Raw genomic sequence first — 15091 nt, forward strand, 5'->3', positions numbered from 1 at the left:
GATAGGGAGGTCTATGCTTTTAAACTGCTGATGTCGAGGCCTTTATGGTTGTGCGTGTTTGTTACTCAGCCCCTCCAGACCGATTGGGAACACCAATGAGGCCATGTTGCTGTCTTCAGCGGTACCAGAGTCGTCCAAAAGGTAAAGAGTGACACAAAGAGTAGAGAAATATTAACTTCACTGTTTACTTTCTGTTTGGCTATCATGGTTAAAACAGTCGAGCTTATATAGAAAAAAATCCTTCATAATTCCTTTCATGTAGCTGCTTTTATTCAGTAACTGTTTTTTGTCTGTACCTGATAATCAATTCTTAAAATTAAATAATATTGGACATGTTTTGAAACTGATCAGTCCCTCCAGGAGTTGATCTTTTTCACTGATCAAAATCACTGATTTGTCGAGCTAATTTAGAAATTTCTGCATAGTATTTTGTAATATTTACACATATGTATGATGGTAAATGGGACTTTTTGTTTGATAACGGATTATTACTTGACATCAAGTAAAGCAGAGGAACCAGTGAAGTAGAAGTAAGTAATACTGCCACCAGCAGGTGGGAGTTAGCATCACATAAACACAATGTCTGACCATTTTGGTGGAAAATTTGCGGTAAACTCGCAATTTAAGCATTATCGTAAAAAGATCTGGGGATCTGTTGATGTTCCATAAACATGGAAAAAACAATACAATATTACTTAAGTACACAACTGTTACGTTAAAGGTTTTATTTATGCATTCTTCTGAAATCTAAAGGGCCATGTAAGTTGCTATGGTGGGCCAGAAAATATTAGAAATGTTCTTTTAAGGAAAGTATTTAGAAAAAGTTATATTTAACATGACGTAATCCATCTAATCTCTTAATTTCAATCTGTCATTCTTAGAATAATAAGATCAAATCACCTAAAACTGTAAATGAACCAACTGGAGGGATTGTGACCGTCTGTTTCTCTTTCCACCCAGCTTGGCAGCAGCTCAGAGGATGAACGAGGAACACGCTCTGATTGCAGCGTATGTCAATCGACTGCAGAGCGGCCCCTGGTGAGAGAAGCGCAAACACACCAGCGAGGGTTGGGACAGGAGTTTACCAGTAATCAATAACTGAATAAACGTTAGTTGCAGCCCTATTTATGTGCAACTTTTCAGCAACATGTAGGAGCTTGTTTTAAGTCAGTATGATTATTAATATTGATTTAAAAAGTTCTAGTTACAGCAGCAGATCATTTCACTTTTAACAAGACATTTGTCCCATCTTATAAGTGAAATAATCTCAGTGGAACTGGTATTATTTGCTCTAGAAACTAGATAAAAATGTAAGATTTTGTGTTTTTGCAGTGTGCAAACGATTATTCAGTGATATACAGCGATGGGTGAATTTTTCAGAAAGAAATTTATGAGTAAAAATGAGAATAAAATAATTTATATCCAACCTCTTTTACACTTATACCTCTACTGTATATAGCAGTCTTTCTGAAACTGCGGTCCTCGGCCGCCCCCTGGTGGTCAGCAAGGTACTGCATGTAAACGACCGTTTATTTGCCGTGACGTCAGCTCAAAGTGCGACGCCACAGCTAGCTTACCGAAGATTGTGTTTTAAAATAGTAATGGATAAATGGTTTAAAATCAGAGCACCCAGAAGAAAAGCTGAAGATACCGGTGGAAAGAAAACAACGTCAGGATTACAGAGGAAGCTAAGTTATTGCTGCTGAGAGTTTTGATGCGTCGTTCACGAACGATTCGATTCTTTTGAACGGTCTCCAGTCTCAGTTAACGAGAACTGTTCTTTGTTTTTACGCTTTGCTGGCGTATTGTGCTCTGCTCACAGCAGAAGATTTGTTTCTGACGAAGCAACTAAAGTTGAGTTTTATTGTGCTTGTAAAGTTACAAATGGCCCTGACATGTCATTAATGCACATAATAATTGGTCGTATACAACAATTTATTTTTTTATTTCCACGTGTTTAACTCAAAACTTGTTTATGGCATTGTTGTGGCCAGTCTCAATTACAAAACAGCACAACCTTTCTTAAGGTGAACAGAGGACAACAATAAGTGAGCTAACAGACTTCAGCTCAACCACTTGCCTTCACTTGTCATGCAGGTTTTAGATGTAAAATGATGCATCGATTCATTTCAGTCAGGTGTGAAACAGCAGGAAATCACCTTAGGAACAGCTGCTACAGATGATCAAAACGGGCTAATGAAGCCTCAATATTAACGTCTTCATTTAGGCTAAATTTGGAATCGACAAATGGGCCTGAAAATATTCAAATCAGTTTTCTGGGTTAAACGGGGACAATGATTAAGTGTCAGGAATACTTCACCTACTTCCAAAGGGCAGGAAGAGGGATAAAAATTCAGAAACACGTTTATTTACCAACCAAAAAATTATTATTTTAACAATCGATTATTTGATTGATTGTTCCAACGATTACTCAGTAAAAAGGACCATTCTTCTAATGTTTCCATTTAGCCACTTACATTTTTTTATACAATATGTGAAAAACATTAACAAATGCAAAACAACATTTAATAATTCAATTCCTCTTTTAAATGAGATAATGCATAAATAATGTATTATCTGCATCTGCAGGTAAAAATAATTCTGCTCTTTCTGCTTGTCCTAGCATCAATACAGAAGGGCTAATCTGTTGACATATTTTTCATTAACCAGTTAATAATTGGATAGTGAAAGGTACTTAATAGGATAACATTATTTGTGCAGAATTTGAATAGAGTGACGTTAAAACTGTGACACTTGAGGAGTTCTAGGTGGAAAATATTTACAGAAAAAATGTGTACAATTTAGGCTGATCCGTTTCTCTGATTGTGTTGTTCTTTCATCAGTTAGCCTTTTTTTTTACTCTCCAGTTAACAGTTAATTAATTACTAAATTAGTTGACGATTATGTCAATAATCGGTTCATTGTGATTAATCAGATTAATCGTTTGAGCCTAAGCCAAATGTTTGTGTGTTTCAGTGGCGTCGACAGTCCAGGCAGGCAGGATGAGGAGCACAAACTTATCGCTCGCTACACGTCTCGACTGGCAGAGACAGAAAGCACAGGAGTGAGAGAGAAATAACCGAATAACTAAAGCGGATCAATATAAAGTTTTAGTTTCTTTTTTATTAATGAGGAAAGTGATACGTGTGTGTTTCAGATGATTCCGACAAGGAGCATCAACTTTGATGTGAACAAACAGAAGAGGGAGCTCATCGCTCAACTGGAGTGCAAAAACAGGTACAGACGGCATTACAGTTAAACTTTTGTCCCATTACAACCACAAAAACATGTACATCTAGTTCTGGTGTTATGTTAAAGCATATATTGTAAAGTGGAATTAAAAGTTTAAAATTATATTACAAATAAAAGCCTGAAATCTGGAATGCATTCAGTTACAGCCAAAATTATTCACACCTCTGTGCATGTAAATAGATTTTTATTCAACTAATAGAATAGAATATACTTTATTCATCCCCAGGGGGAAATTTATTAGCTGACAAGCTAATTCATAAAAATAAAAAAAACAACAAGAAAAAACTCCCAAATATAACCATAAGAGATCAAATTTATAAAATATACATACACCTAAGAGTGATTTAAGTAATTCAATATGACCGAATATAAATAAATAAAGTAAAATAACAAGTTTGCACATGCAAAGATGTCATGAAATGAGTGCAGAAAAAATTAGATTTAAGTTTCTCAGAGTTAAAAAGTTTGTTTCTGATGTAAAATGGATTATCACTTTGAGAAAATTTAATTTCATTTCATGTGTACTGGGATATTTTCACTAGAAACTTTAAAAATCTGTTTTTGCAGTGCGCAGATACTCTTTCACATTTTATTGCATCCAGTCAGAAGAAACATGTTGATAAAAGTAAAGAATTACTTTCAATCTGCCAGTTTTTGAGAAAAATAAAGCAACATTGTTTTGGTCTGAAAAGTATTATCTACCTATTATTACACTGCAAAAACACAAAATCTTACCAAATATTTTTGATCTAGTTTGTAGTGTAAATGTCTTTGCACACTTGAAATTAAACAAAACTAACTTACAAGTAACTTTTCATCAAGATCTAGGAGCTTGATTTAAGTAAATAATTTCATAATATTGATGACATTTTTTCCATATTATAAATTATAAAAGTAAGATTTTGTGATTTGCAGTGTATCATTCCCTCAAATGGGGATTTTTAATGTCTGGTCTGAAAAGTGAGCTGCCATACTTACAGAGTGTTTTAGTTTCTTAACATTTTAAGTGGAATCTGTAAAAGTGGAGGAAACTGTGGAGGTGTGTGTTTGTGAAGCTGCCCGGTGCTGACCAGCCTGGTTTTCTCTTTTCCCAGAGAGATCTTGGCAGAAATCAAACGTCTCCGTGCCGAGCATGACGCAGCGTGTCAGCCGAGCCCAGAGCGGTGCAGCACCAACCCGGCTCTCCTCGCCGAGCTGCGGCAGCTCCGGTAACAAAAACGCACAAGCTTTTATTCATAAAACATTTGATTTTTTATTTTATCTGAACGTTTGGCTGAGATGTTTCCAAATCACCAAATTACAATTTTAATTTTGAGAATGACTTTTTTGATCAGATTTGGCAAATTTTTTGTTTATTTTTGTAGCCCAGAGGGAGAGTAGGCTGGGGCAGATGGCGAGGGCAGATGGTGGATTTTCCTAAAAAAGCACAAACAACAAAACATGTTTCTACTTTTTGGTTAAAAAATAAATTAAGAAAGAAAAAATGCTGATTGGTGGGTCTTATTTTGGTAAATAAATTATAGTTGGCATTAGATAGAGGTACTTTAGCTTTTAAAATTAGCTTTTTTTTTAAATAAGTTTTTAAATTAGTATTTTTTGCTAAAATGTGCTGTAAAGCCGCCACTAGGAGGCGCCAAATCCAAGATTTAGTTTTTTTAAGTTGATACAAAAAAATTTAATCTTAGGATTGATACAATTGCATTATTTATATGTTATTTATAATTTTGTCCATTTTACTGTACATTCTTTCACCAGGTTTTTAAAATACACTGAATTCACTTTTTACTTTTCTACTTTTTGACTCAGATTAACGCTGCAGCGAATGATTATTTTAGTAATCGAATATTCTATTGATTACTCTGAAGAAAGACTGATTTTTCATTTAAACCCCTAAGCTTTTTAGGGGTTTAAATGAAAATATTGTATTTGTAATACAATATTACAAATACATTAAAATATGTAAATAAACGTAAGAAACACATTTTATTGCCTAAAATGCAATAACATATCATTCTTTTAGAGAATTTGAACAGATGGAGCTAAAGCTATGCGACTCGAGGAGTTTTGGGTAAAACCTATTTACAGACAAAGATGTTTTTTTATCTTTAATGCAAAATGTATACATTTTTGTACAGTTGTGGCTTAATTACAGCACCAAATATGATTTTATTTTCAGCAAATGGCTTGTATACTCCAGTAAATGATTAATCAATTGCCTAAATTTGTTGTTGAATATTTCATTAACAGATTAATCACAATTAATTGTTAAACCTGTTGTTCAGATTCTTGTTTTATTTTCTTCATTCGTTCATTTACTCTTATTACTATAGGATTAAAAGCTAAGAAAGTTTTAAAAATGTGATTCTGCTGCTTAATTGTGGAAAAGTCTCTGCTTTGGCCTCCTAATTGTATTTTATTTTTTCGTGGAATACAGACAAATTTCATCTTCCAAAAAGTGTTTTTTTTTTTTTTTTTTTTTTAAATTCTTGTGACTTTTCTTGGTTTGCATCCATTAATTGATTTCATTAGACACTGAATTCTCATGTAGTAAGAATATTAGGTTGAAAGGTGCAGCTTGTTTACTGTCTGTGTTTGGGTTTTTTCCGGCCCTCAGTGACTCTTTGTGCTGGGATTATTTACTCCTGTGACAGTAATGAGCTGTTGCTTTGTGTGTCCCAGACAGAGGAAAGATGAACTGGAGCAGAGGATGTCGTCTCTGCAAGAGAGCAGGAGGGAGCTGATGGTGCAGCTGGAGGGGCTGATGAAGCTGCTCAAGGTGACACACAGTCTAAATACAGACCTCATGATGCCATGTTGTAGAGGACAAAGTTTCCCTACTTCCTCGTAGTTCCTCATTCCTCCTTGGTGTAACACATTCCTAGCTTCTTTTTCCTCCTTTATAATTTCACTTTTTTGAGCTCTTGATTGTCTGACCTTTTCTTTTTCCGTCCCTTTTTCCTCCTATCTGTTTCTGGCGGCCATTGTTGTGGCCCTGTAGGATGAGGAACAGCGACAGGCAATAAGTTTATGCCTGTTTTGTGTGACAAACACTGACGCAAAACTGGGATTCGCATCAGATAAATTCAAATAAGCTGTCTTTTTTGAGAAATACAGCTGCATCCCATCTTGGGTTGAAATGATTAATCATGATTAATCGATTATTAAAATAATCTTCAAACTAATTTTGTAATTGATTAATCATTAACTGGAGTTTACAGACTCGAAAAAATGCAATTATCAAGCTAAAATTGTACAAAAAATACATACATATTGCATTTAAGATAAAAAAAAAACCTTTGGCCTTTCTTTGTTGAAAAAGATCCATTAAACATATTTTCCTACGCAATTAATTTTGAAAAAAATATTTAGTTACTCATCGCTTATTTGAAAAGAAAACCTGCTGGATTTGTTGCTCATTGCTTTTATTGAAAAAATAAAAATTAATGTCTTTAGTTTTATTGCTATTTACTTTTTTGAAAAAACAAAACTAAAGTCACTAGATTTGTGTCTATTTTAAAAAAATATAAATAACAAATGTTGCTAGAGTTGTTACTAGTTGCTTATTGAAAAAAAAAGCAGGTTTGTTGCTTTTTTAAAAAGAAATTGTTGCTAGATTTGTGTCTAGTCATTTTTTTAAAGAAAAGTTTTTAGATTTGTTGCCAGTTATTTTTTTGAGAAGAAAAAAAAGATGCCATTATCCAGTGAAAATAGTTCAGATAGTTGGGATGTATTTTTTTCTTTCTTACCTTCTTATGGAAAGTTTCTGTTTATACCTTAAAGAGATGGAAAGCCCACGTTTGGCCTCTTAGGCTTTTGCACACAAGTTTGTGAAGCATTTCTGTTCTGTAGAAAAATACATAAAACTTCAGCAAACAAGATATTAAGATACATGACAAAAACCTGATATCATGATCATCCTCCATGTCCCTTATGGGACTCCATAGTTTTAAATGCAAAGTGTTGAGTGTTTTTTGGATTGTTGATGATGTTTCGCAGGCGCAGGCGGCCGGTTCTTCTCACGCCTCGCCGTCTCGACCCAGCCCGTCCGCCATCCGCCCTGTCGGCGCTCCGTCTCCTCACGCTCACATGTACCTCCCTCAAGACTCCCTCGCCGGGGTCGGAGGTGACGTACAGGAGGCCTTTGCTCAAGGTGAGACTGGACTTTTTTTATTAGAAAGTGAAATAAACTCCAAGAATTGTGATTTACAACACGGTTTTTACTTTTTGTAAATAATAATATTAAGGAATTACTAATTAATATTAATTAATAGGAATTATATAATAATTATGAATATCTATATCTTGCTGAAAAGTTACTTTTAAGTTAATTTTGTCTCATTTCCAGTGTGTGTATTTAGATGAATGAACATTTTGATGTTTTTAGGGCCGAGGAGGAACCTGAGGAACGACCTGCTGGTCGCCGCCGACTCCATCACCAACACCGTGTCGTCGCTGGTCAGAGAGCTGCACTCTGGTCCGTATTCTGACTAAAACAACTGAACATCTAGTTTAGTTTTACACACTTATGTCATAAAACCTTTTTCAGTTTCTCAGGTTTAACATCTGAACATTTTCCTCCAAACAGATGAAGGCCGAGAGGAAGAGGAGCGGTTGCTGAATGGGAAAGACAGAGGTAAGTTAATTATTTTAGTTATTTTTGTGTTTTCTTCTAAGGAAGACTGGAAAAAATATATATACTCGTACAGTGTATATATTTTTATCTTTTTCTTAATTTTTTCCTTCTTTAGTTCTTTTTCTTTTGCTATTTTCTTTTCTTGTCTTCTTTTTGTCTTCTGCTTTTCTTCCTTTTCTCTTTTGCTTTCTTTCTTCCCTTTTCCTTGTTTCTTCTTTCTTTATTTGTTTTGTTCTTTCCTTCCTTCTTTTTTTTCATTCTTTGACTTTTCATTCTTTTTCCTTTAATTTCTTGTTTTTTCTTCTTTTCATTCATTCATTCTTTTTCACCTTCCTACCTGAGTAGTTTAATTATATAGAAATTTAAGTGGTTCATTCTAAAAAGCTGTTATTTTTATGTTTTTATAGCATCCAATCTGTCAGGAATCTTTTCGTATTTTATTTTTAGTAATTATTAGTTACTTTGGGGGGATTTTGAGTTCAGCAGCTCGTTGCAGAACTCCACTTTTATTATCCACGTCATTAAAAACACCTGTCTGGACGGGAACGACTTTGACTTTGACATGATTATTCTCCAGACGCTCCAACAAGCTGAAGTCAACGGTTGCTTGTAAAAAATGATCAGGTTTATGTTTCTGAATCTAGCTGACCGGAGGTAAATAGTTCATCTTGCAATGGGGGTAGACCAGTGAGACTTGAAGATCAAATTTCTCCAGCTCTGTTTTGCATATTTAAAACTGGTTTGTCTGCAGCTCCTCTGTGTGTAATGAGCTTCGTTAACATGCCTTCTCATTAGCCGCGCTTTATGGAGCCCCTCCTTTTTAACAAGGGCCGACCCCCTGCAGAGAAGTGCCAGATCCGCTTCCTCGTCTGCTCTCTCGCCGTTCATCATGATGCTAACCTTTAGTTAGCGACCACAACCTGACTGCATGCTACATGCGTGCCTCAAACTGTTTTCATCCATTATTTTAGGACAAAAAAGATGAAAAAAACAACAACAAAAAAATGATCCAAAGCAACCAGAAAAGCTGCTTCCTAAACATAATGACTGCAGAATTATTTTAATTCTGCCGCATTGGAGGGTTTCCACATGTTCAACACTTTTCAGTTTGTAACGTAAACATCCGAAGAAGAAGAAAGTCAGGAAATTATGAGGAAAAAAAGAAATTAAAACTTTATCCAGATATGATGTGACCAACTGAGTCGGTGATTCAAAAGATTTCCATATTTGTAAAGCCGATACCAGAGAATAACTTCATAAAATGCTCAATGTTGTACATTTTATTTAGTTTTTCTTAGAGAAATTCTCATAAAATCACTTATTCCTTCTCTTAAAATTACGACTTTATACTAATTTTATAAAAACTTTATTCTCATATCAACTTTATTATTGCACAATTTTATTCTCATATTATTTTAACTATTTTGCTAACATTCTTTTATTTTTGTAATATTGTGACTTTATTCTCAGATTTCTCTTGACTTCATTCTTGTACAATTTTATTCTCATTAGTTTTTACATATTATGACTATTCTTGCATTTTCACAATTTTATTCTAATCTTATAACCTTATCCTCGTAATATTATGACTTTATTATTATATCAACTTTATTCTCATAATATTTCAACTTTATTTTTGTAATATTTTCACTTTATTCTGTCATTATTACAACTTTATTCATTTTTTATTTATTTTTTACCTTACTCTGATATTATGCCTTTAAACTCATATAATTTAAACTTTATTCTCGTATTAGTTAAACTTTATCATTTAAAATTTTTTCTTCGTCGTCTTTCTGTAATTCGCTGTCGTTTTGGACACTTCTCTTGGGGGCAAAATACGTTTTAATTTCTCTTATTGTTACAGTTTCTGTTGCTTTTTATTTCCAGGTTGCTCTGCTCTTTATTGAAAGTTTTATTTTCTGTTTAGCAGGTTAAAAAGCTGACAGGGGGGAACAGTAAGTAAACTCACACAATCTTCTTTTTTTAGACAATAAGTCTAAACCTCTTTCCAGAAAATACAAGTAATTTTAGTTCATTTTAATTGTTTGACATGTTTTTGCACATTGTAAAGTTATAAATTGAAACAATTTGAAGGTATTATTATTTAACTTCACGGTTTTAATTAGAAAAAGCAGGAACAAAGTGAATTATTTGATGTTTTTCCTGATCTTGTGCAGGCCTTTCCAACCAGCTGCTCTGGTTTTTACTGAGGGAAAAATTAAGAAAACAAAGAACAGAAATCTTAAAAAAAAAAAAACAAACTGATTATCTTTTATGATTCTTAAACATTTAAAGTGCAATTTTGCATTTTTAAAGTTCGATTTTGCGTAACCTAGTGATAATTTCTCCTCAGACGAACCGGTGTTTCATTACGGCCAAAGACGACGTTAAAGGTCAGCAGTGGGAGGAGTCGATCTTCTACGGCAATCAACCAATCACGATGCTGGACACCAAACGACCGCCGCGGGTCTCTACTGATGTATAGTTGTGATTTTTGTGTGTTTTTGATTTGATCTCGTTTGATCCAATGGGGAACCTGAAACCTACTGATGAGTACTGTAGCATGTTTATTTGGAGGAGGAAGAAGGTGGAGGAAGTGAGACGGAGGATGCATCTGGGAAGGATTTTATTATAGATTAGAGAGTTGATGATGAAGAAACTGGAGGAAAAAATGAAAGTTGAAGAAGTGAAAGGTGAGCTGATAAAGTTTGAGCACTGTGTGCTTCGTATTTATTGCTTTGATTTGGTGTTTTGCCTTGTATTCATTCAGTTTGAGAGCTTTATGTGTATATGAGAGTAGTCAGATCCTGCTGAGACGTTTAAGCTTTAGGGGACTAAATCCCACCAAGTTCCCACATATTGTTGAGATAAATGTACAAATATGTAGACGATGCAACTCTTCCCCGAACTGTCTGGGCAGAAACCAAATATTAGTGGTTCTAGCACTGTAAAAGTGAACTTTAAAGGTGACCTACAGTCATGGCCAAATGTTTTGAGAGTGATTCAAATGTTAATATTTACAAAGTCTACTGCTTCAGTTTTTATAACGGCAATTTGCATAAACTCCAGAATGTTATAAAGAGTGATCAGCGTAACAGCAAAAAATTGCAAAGTCAATATTTGCGTAAAAAATGAACTTTATCCCCCAAAACACATTTCAACTTCATTGCAGCCCTGCCTTAAAAGGACCAGCTAACATTGTTTCAGTGATTGCTCCATTAACACAGGTGTGGGTGGTGATGAGGACAGGGCTGGAGATCAATCTGTCATGATTAAGTAAGAATGACACCACTGGACACTTTAAAAAGAGGTTGGTGCTTGGCATCATTGTTTCTCTTCTGTGAACCATGGTTACCTCGAAAGAAACACGTGCAGTCATCATTGCACTGCACAAAAATGGCCTAACAGGAAAGAAAATCGCAGCTAGAAAGATTGCACCTCAGTCAACAATCTATCGCATCATCAAGAACTTCAAGGAGAGAGGTTCCATTGTTGCCAAAAAGGCTCCAGGGCGCCCAAGAAAGACCAGCAAGCGCCAGGACCGTCTCTTAAAAGTGCTTCAGCTGCGGGATCGGGCTACCAGCAGTGCAGAGCTTGCTCAGGAATGGCAGCAGGCAGGTGTGAGTGCATCTGCACGCACTGTGAGGCGGAGACTCTTGGAGCAAGGCCTGGTCTCAAGGAGGGCAGCAAAAAAGCCACTTCTCTCCAGGAAAAACATCAGGGACAGACCGATATTCTGCAAAAGGTACAGGGAGTGGACTGCTGAGGACTGGGGTAAAGTCATTTTCTCTGATGAATCCCCTTTCCGATTGTTTGGGACATCTGGAAAACAGCTTGTTCGGAGAAGACGAGGTGAGCGCTACCACCAGTCTTGTCTCATGCCAACTGTAAAGCATCCTGAAACCATTCATGTGTGGGGTTGCTTCTCAGCCAAGGGAGTCGGCTCTCTCACAGTCTTACCTAATGAATAAAGAATGGTACCAGAATGTCCTCCGAGAGCAACTTCTTCCAACCGTCCAAGAGCAGTTTGGTGATGAACAATGCCTTTTCCAGCATGATGGAGCACCGTGCCATAAAGCAAAGGTGATATCCACTGGCTCAGGGAACAAAACATAGAGATTTTGGGTCCATGGCCTGGAAACTCCCCTGATCTTAATCCTATTGAAAACTTGTGGTCAATCATCAAGAGACGGGTGGACAAACGAAAACCTAGGAATTCTGACAAAATGCAAGCATTGATTGTGCAAGAATGGACTGCTATCAGTCAGGATTTGGTCCAGAAATTGATTGAGAGCATGCCAGGGAGAATTGCAGAGGTCCTGAAGAAGAGGGGTCAACACTGCAAATATTGACTTGCTGCATTAACTCATTCTAACTGTCATTAAAAGCTTTTGTTACTCATAATATGATTGCAATTGTATTTCTGTATGTGATGACAACATCTGACATACACACATGAAAACCAGAGGGCAGCAGATCATGTGAAAATATAATATTTGTGTCATTCTCAATACTTTTGGCCATGACTGTATTATGCTTCTTTGAACATGTCCATTTCATTTTTTGCACAAAATTATTCTTAGATAATTTGTCTTGGTCAGCTCAGACTATTTTGAGCTCCTGTTTTAGGGCCTCCTGTTACTTTAAATCCAAATAAGCTGCAGCTGGCCACTCCCCCCAACTCAAAGTTTACACTCGCACTTGAAAATGGCTGCAAACAGATGTGCAATTATACAATCATACATATTTGAAAAGCAGACGCGGAGCCTTCTGCACAACCAACAAGAATGCAGCAAGTGATTTCTGTATGTCAAGTCAACAACAAAACACTTCCAGCAGCCGTTGTACTGCGCATGCAGCGGTAAAACCAGTTGGGTTGCTAGGTAACGGCGCAGTGTGACTCAGTAATCAGGATATTTTTGAAACGGCTCATTTTCCAGACACCAAACAACATGAACTTATTTCCAAACAAACAGCTGGATGTTTTCTTTAAAACTCTTTTGTTGTTTTTAGAAGCAGTTCAGACCCAAATGGAAGAACAAAAACGTACAAAATGTGAATTTTGTATAATAAGTCCCCTTTAATAAATCATGGCTGGTGATGTTTTCCACTTTTTAATGATTTTTGTCTGAAATAAATTGGGCTGGGCGATAAATTGATCGAGTTTTTGATTTTTGAAGATTTAATTTTAGAAAAAAAATAAATTTCACCTGTGCACTCGGGTTTCCATATTTCAGAGTGATGTCATCACGCCCAGGGCGGCCATCTTGTTCTGCAGCTTTTATTTGTTCTGATTTTGAATTCAAGTCAACCCACAATGGATTATTTAAGCCAGGCTAAGACTTTTTAAAAAAATTTAATAATAAAGTCGGAATTTTACCAGAACTGCAACCCCAAAAAATGACAAAATTAAAGTATATAAGTTTTTCTAACATTTTTGAGCGCTCAGTGTCAAATTATAGGCAAGGCAAGTTTATTTATATAGCACTTTAAAACAGTACCACTGACCAAAGTGCTGTACAATCACAAGATTAAACAAAGATCAAAATTAAAATTAAAACACATAAAAAGCGATTGTGCAAACAACTGAGTCTATTTCAAAAACAACTGATAACTTAGCTCTTTTTCTCATTGAATCAACTTTTTTTTGCAATTTTAAAATATTTCTTCTGGTAAAATTGCATATTTGTCCGGTAACATAACTGCAAATTCTAATTTTCTGACCCCAATTCACTATTGTATAACTCAGAGATCGTAGGACTGAATTAAAGCCACTTTTTGTAAATATTCAAAATCAAATCTGGTATGAAAAATTCAGAGATTTTATTCTTAATCCATATCGCCCAGTCCTAGAATCCATGTTTCAGATGGAGCCATGAGTGCAGCTTTACTGTGTATTCTGGTACTGCAAAGAGGAGCTATCTGATTACTGTGGTGTGTGTGTGTGTGGAGGTGAGTGTGTGTGTTTTTTATGTAAATTATGTGTGTTTGTTTCCTCAACTGCCATATTCTGTAAAAGCAGCCAAATCTTTACCTTTTTAACTTGAAGAATTGCAAAAGTATTCACACCTCTTAAATCTTAATCTTTAAGTCGGTTTGGATGGAAACTGTATTGACTTTGACTAGACTATTTTAGCACATACATTTGGTTCCAACCCATTCTATAGAGGTTGGTTGTGTTTTTAGCATTGTTGTGCTGCAGTGACTTCTCCCTCAATCTCGTGTGTTTTACAGATTCATGATGCTGCCACCACCGTATTTCTGTCTGCACTGCAAAAACACAAAATCCTACCAAGTACTTTTGGTCTAGTTTCAACTCCAAATATCTTAGTAGACTTCAAATAAGACAAAACTAACTTACAAGTAACTTTTCAGCAAGATAAAGGAGTTTGTTTAAATAAATAATTCCTTAATATTGATGAAAACGTTCTAGTTTCAACGGGAAATTATTTAACTTGTAACATGTGGAAACTGTCTGGAACTAACACTTTTTCACCAATATGAAGGAATTATTTACTTAAAACAAGCTTATGTGTCTTGTTGAAAAGTTATTTGTAAGTTAGTTTCTCTTATTTAAAGTGAACTAAGATATTTACACTAAATCTAGACCAAAAGTACTTGGTAGGATTTTGTGTTTTTGCAGTGTGTTTTGATTTGTTTGTCTCAAACGGTTCAGTTTCAGTCAGAAACGTTTGAAGGAGTTTGGATACTTTTGTAAAACACTGTAATTATCTGGATTAGATGACTTCATCTTAATTAGGTTAGGGCCCAAATTAAATCTAACAATCCCTCAAAATCACAATAATTTGATCCATTTCTGTTTTTCTTCTTGAATCAAGTCTTTTTGTAACTGAACTAATTCATTACACGGTCGACTGTATGTGAAGGGATTCTCTGATCTACAGCCAAAGCTTTTCTTTTATTTTTTTTTTGCATTAATTGTTGAGGTTTTGAAGCTTTCTCTGAATTCACACACATACCCTGAATATTAATTTATTACTGTTTCTTTTCATTTGACAGCAAGTCATTTTGGTTACATTGTAAATGCAATCTCAGCTGTTGTATTTGTATTTTAAGGGTTTGCTAAAACAAACATGAAGAATTATCATTTATTGAACAAATCTTAAATTATTTAGAAGTTGTAGTTAGGTGTGTTTAAATTTTTTATGACTAAAGCAGCAGTCTGACATCCTGTACTTGGTA

General features: G+C 35.2%; 1 protein-coding gene across 6 annotated transcripts in view; it reads left to right on the forward strand.

The window, feature by feature from the left end:
* The window catches only part of LOC114158703 (dystrobrevin beta-like), a 28535-nt gene extending 17676 nt beyond the window's left edge, over window positions 1–10859 (forward strand). For 4 of the 6 annotated variants that reach the window (XM_028040457.1, XM_028040455.1, XM_028040458.1 and 1 more), the window contains 12 exons: window positions 70–141; window positions 961–1038; window positions 2977–3064; window positions 3158–3237; window positions 4347–4460; window positions 5932–6028; window positions 6251–6271; window positions 7249–7402; window positions 7637–7726; window positions 7838–7885; window positions 9816–9843; window positions 10242–10859. In XM_028040457.1, the coding sequence (XP_027896258.1) occupies window positions 70–141; window positions 961–1038; window positions 2977–3064; window positions 3158–3237; window positions 4347–4460; window positions 5932–6028; window positions 6251–6271; window positions 7249–7402; window positions 7637–7726; window positions 7838–7885; window positions 9816–9823 (850 nt within the window). In that variant the 3' untranslated portion in view covers window positions 9824–9843; window positions 10242–10859. The remainder of the gene's footprint in view (window positions 1–69; window positions 142–960; window positions 1039–2976; window positions 3065–3157; window positions 3238–4346; window positions 4461–5931; window positions 6029–6250; window positions 6272–7248; window positions 7403–7636; window positions 7727–7837; window positions 7886–9815; window positions 9844–10241) is intronic. The other 2 variants (XM_028040459.1, XM_028040460.1) reach the window with 2 other exon arrangements.
* The last annotated feature ends 4232 nt before the right edge of the window (window positions 10860–15091 follow it).

Source organism: Xiphophorus couchianus, chromosome 15 (assembly GCF_001444195.1).
Source record: "Xiphophorus couchianus chromosome 15, X_couchianus-1.0, whole genome shotgun sequence".
Lineage (NCBI taxonomy): Eukaryota > Metazoa > Chordata > Actinopteri > Cyprinodontiformes > Poeciliidae > Xiphophorus > Xiphophorus couchianus.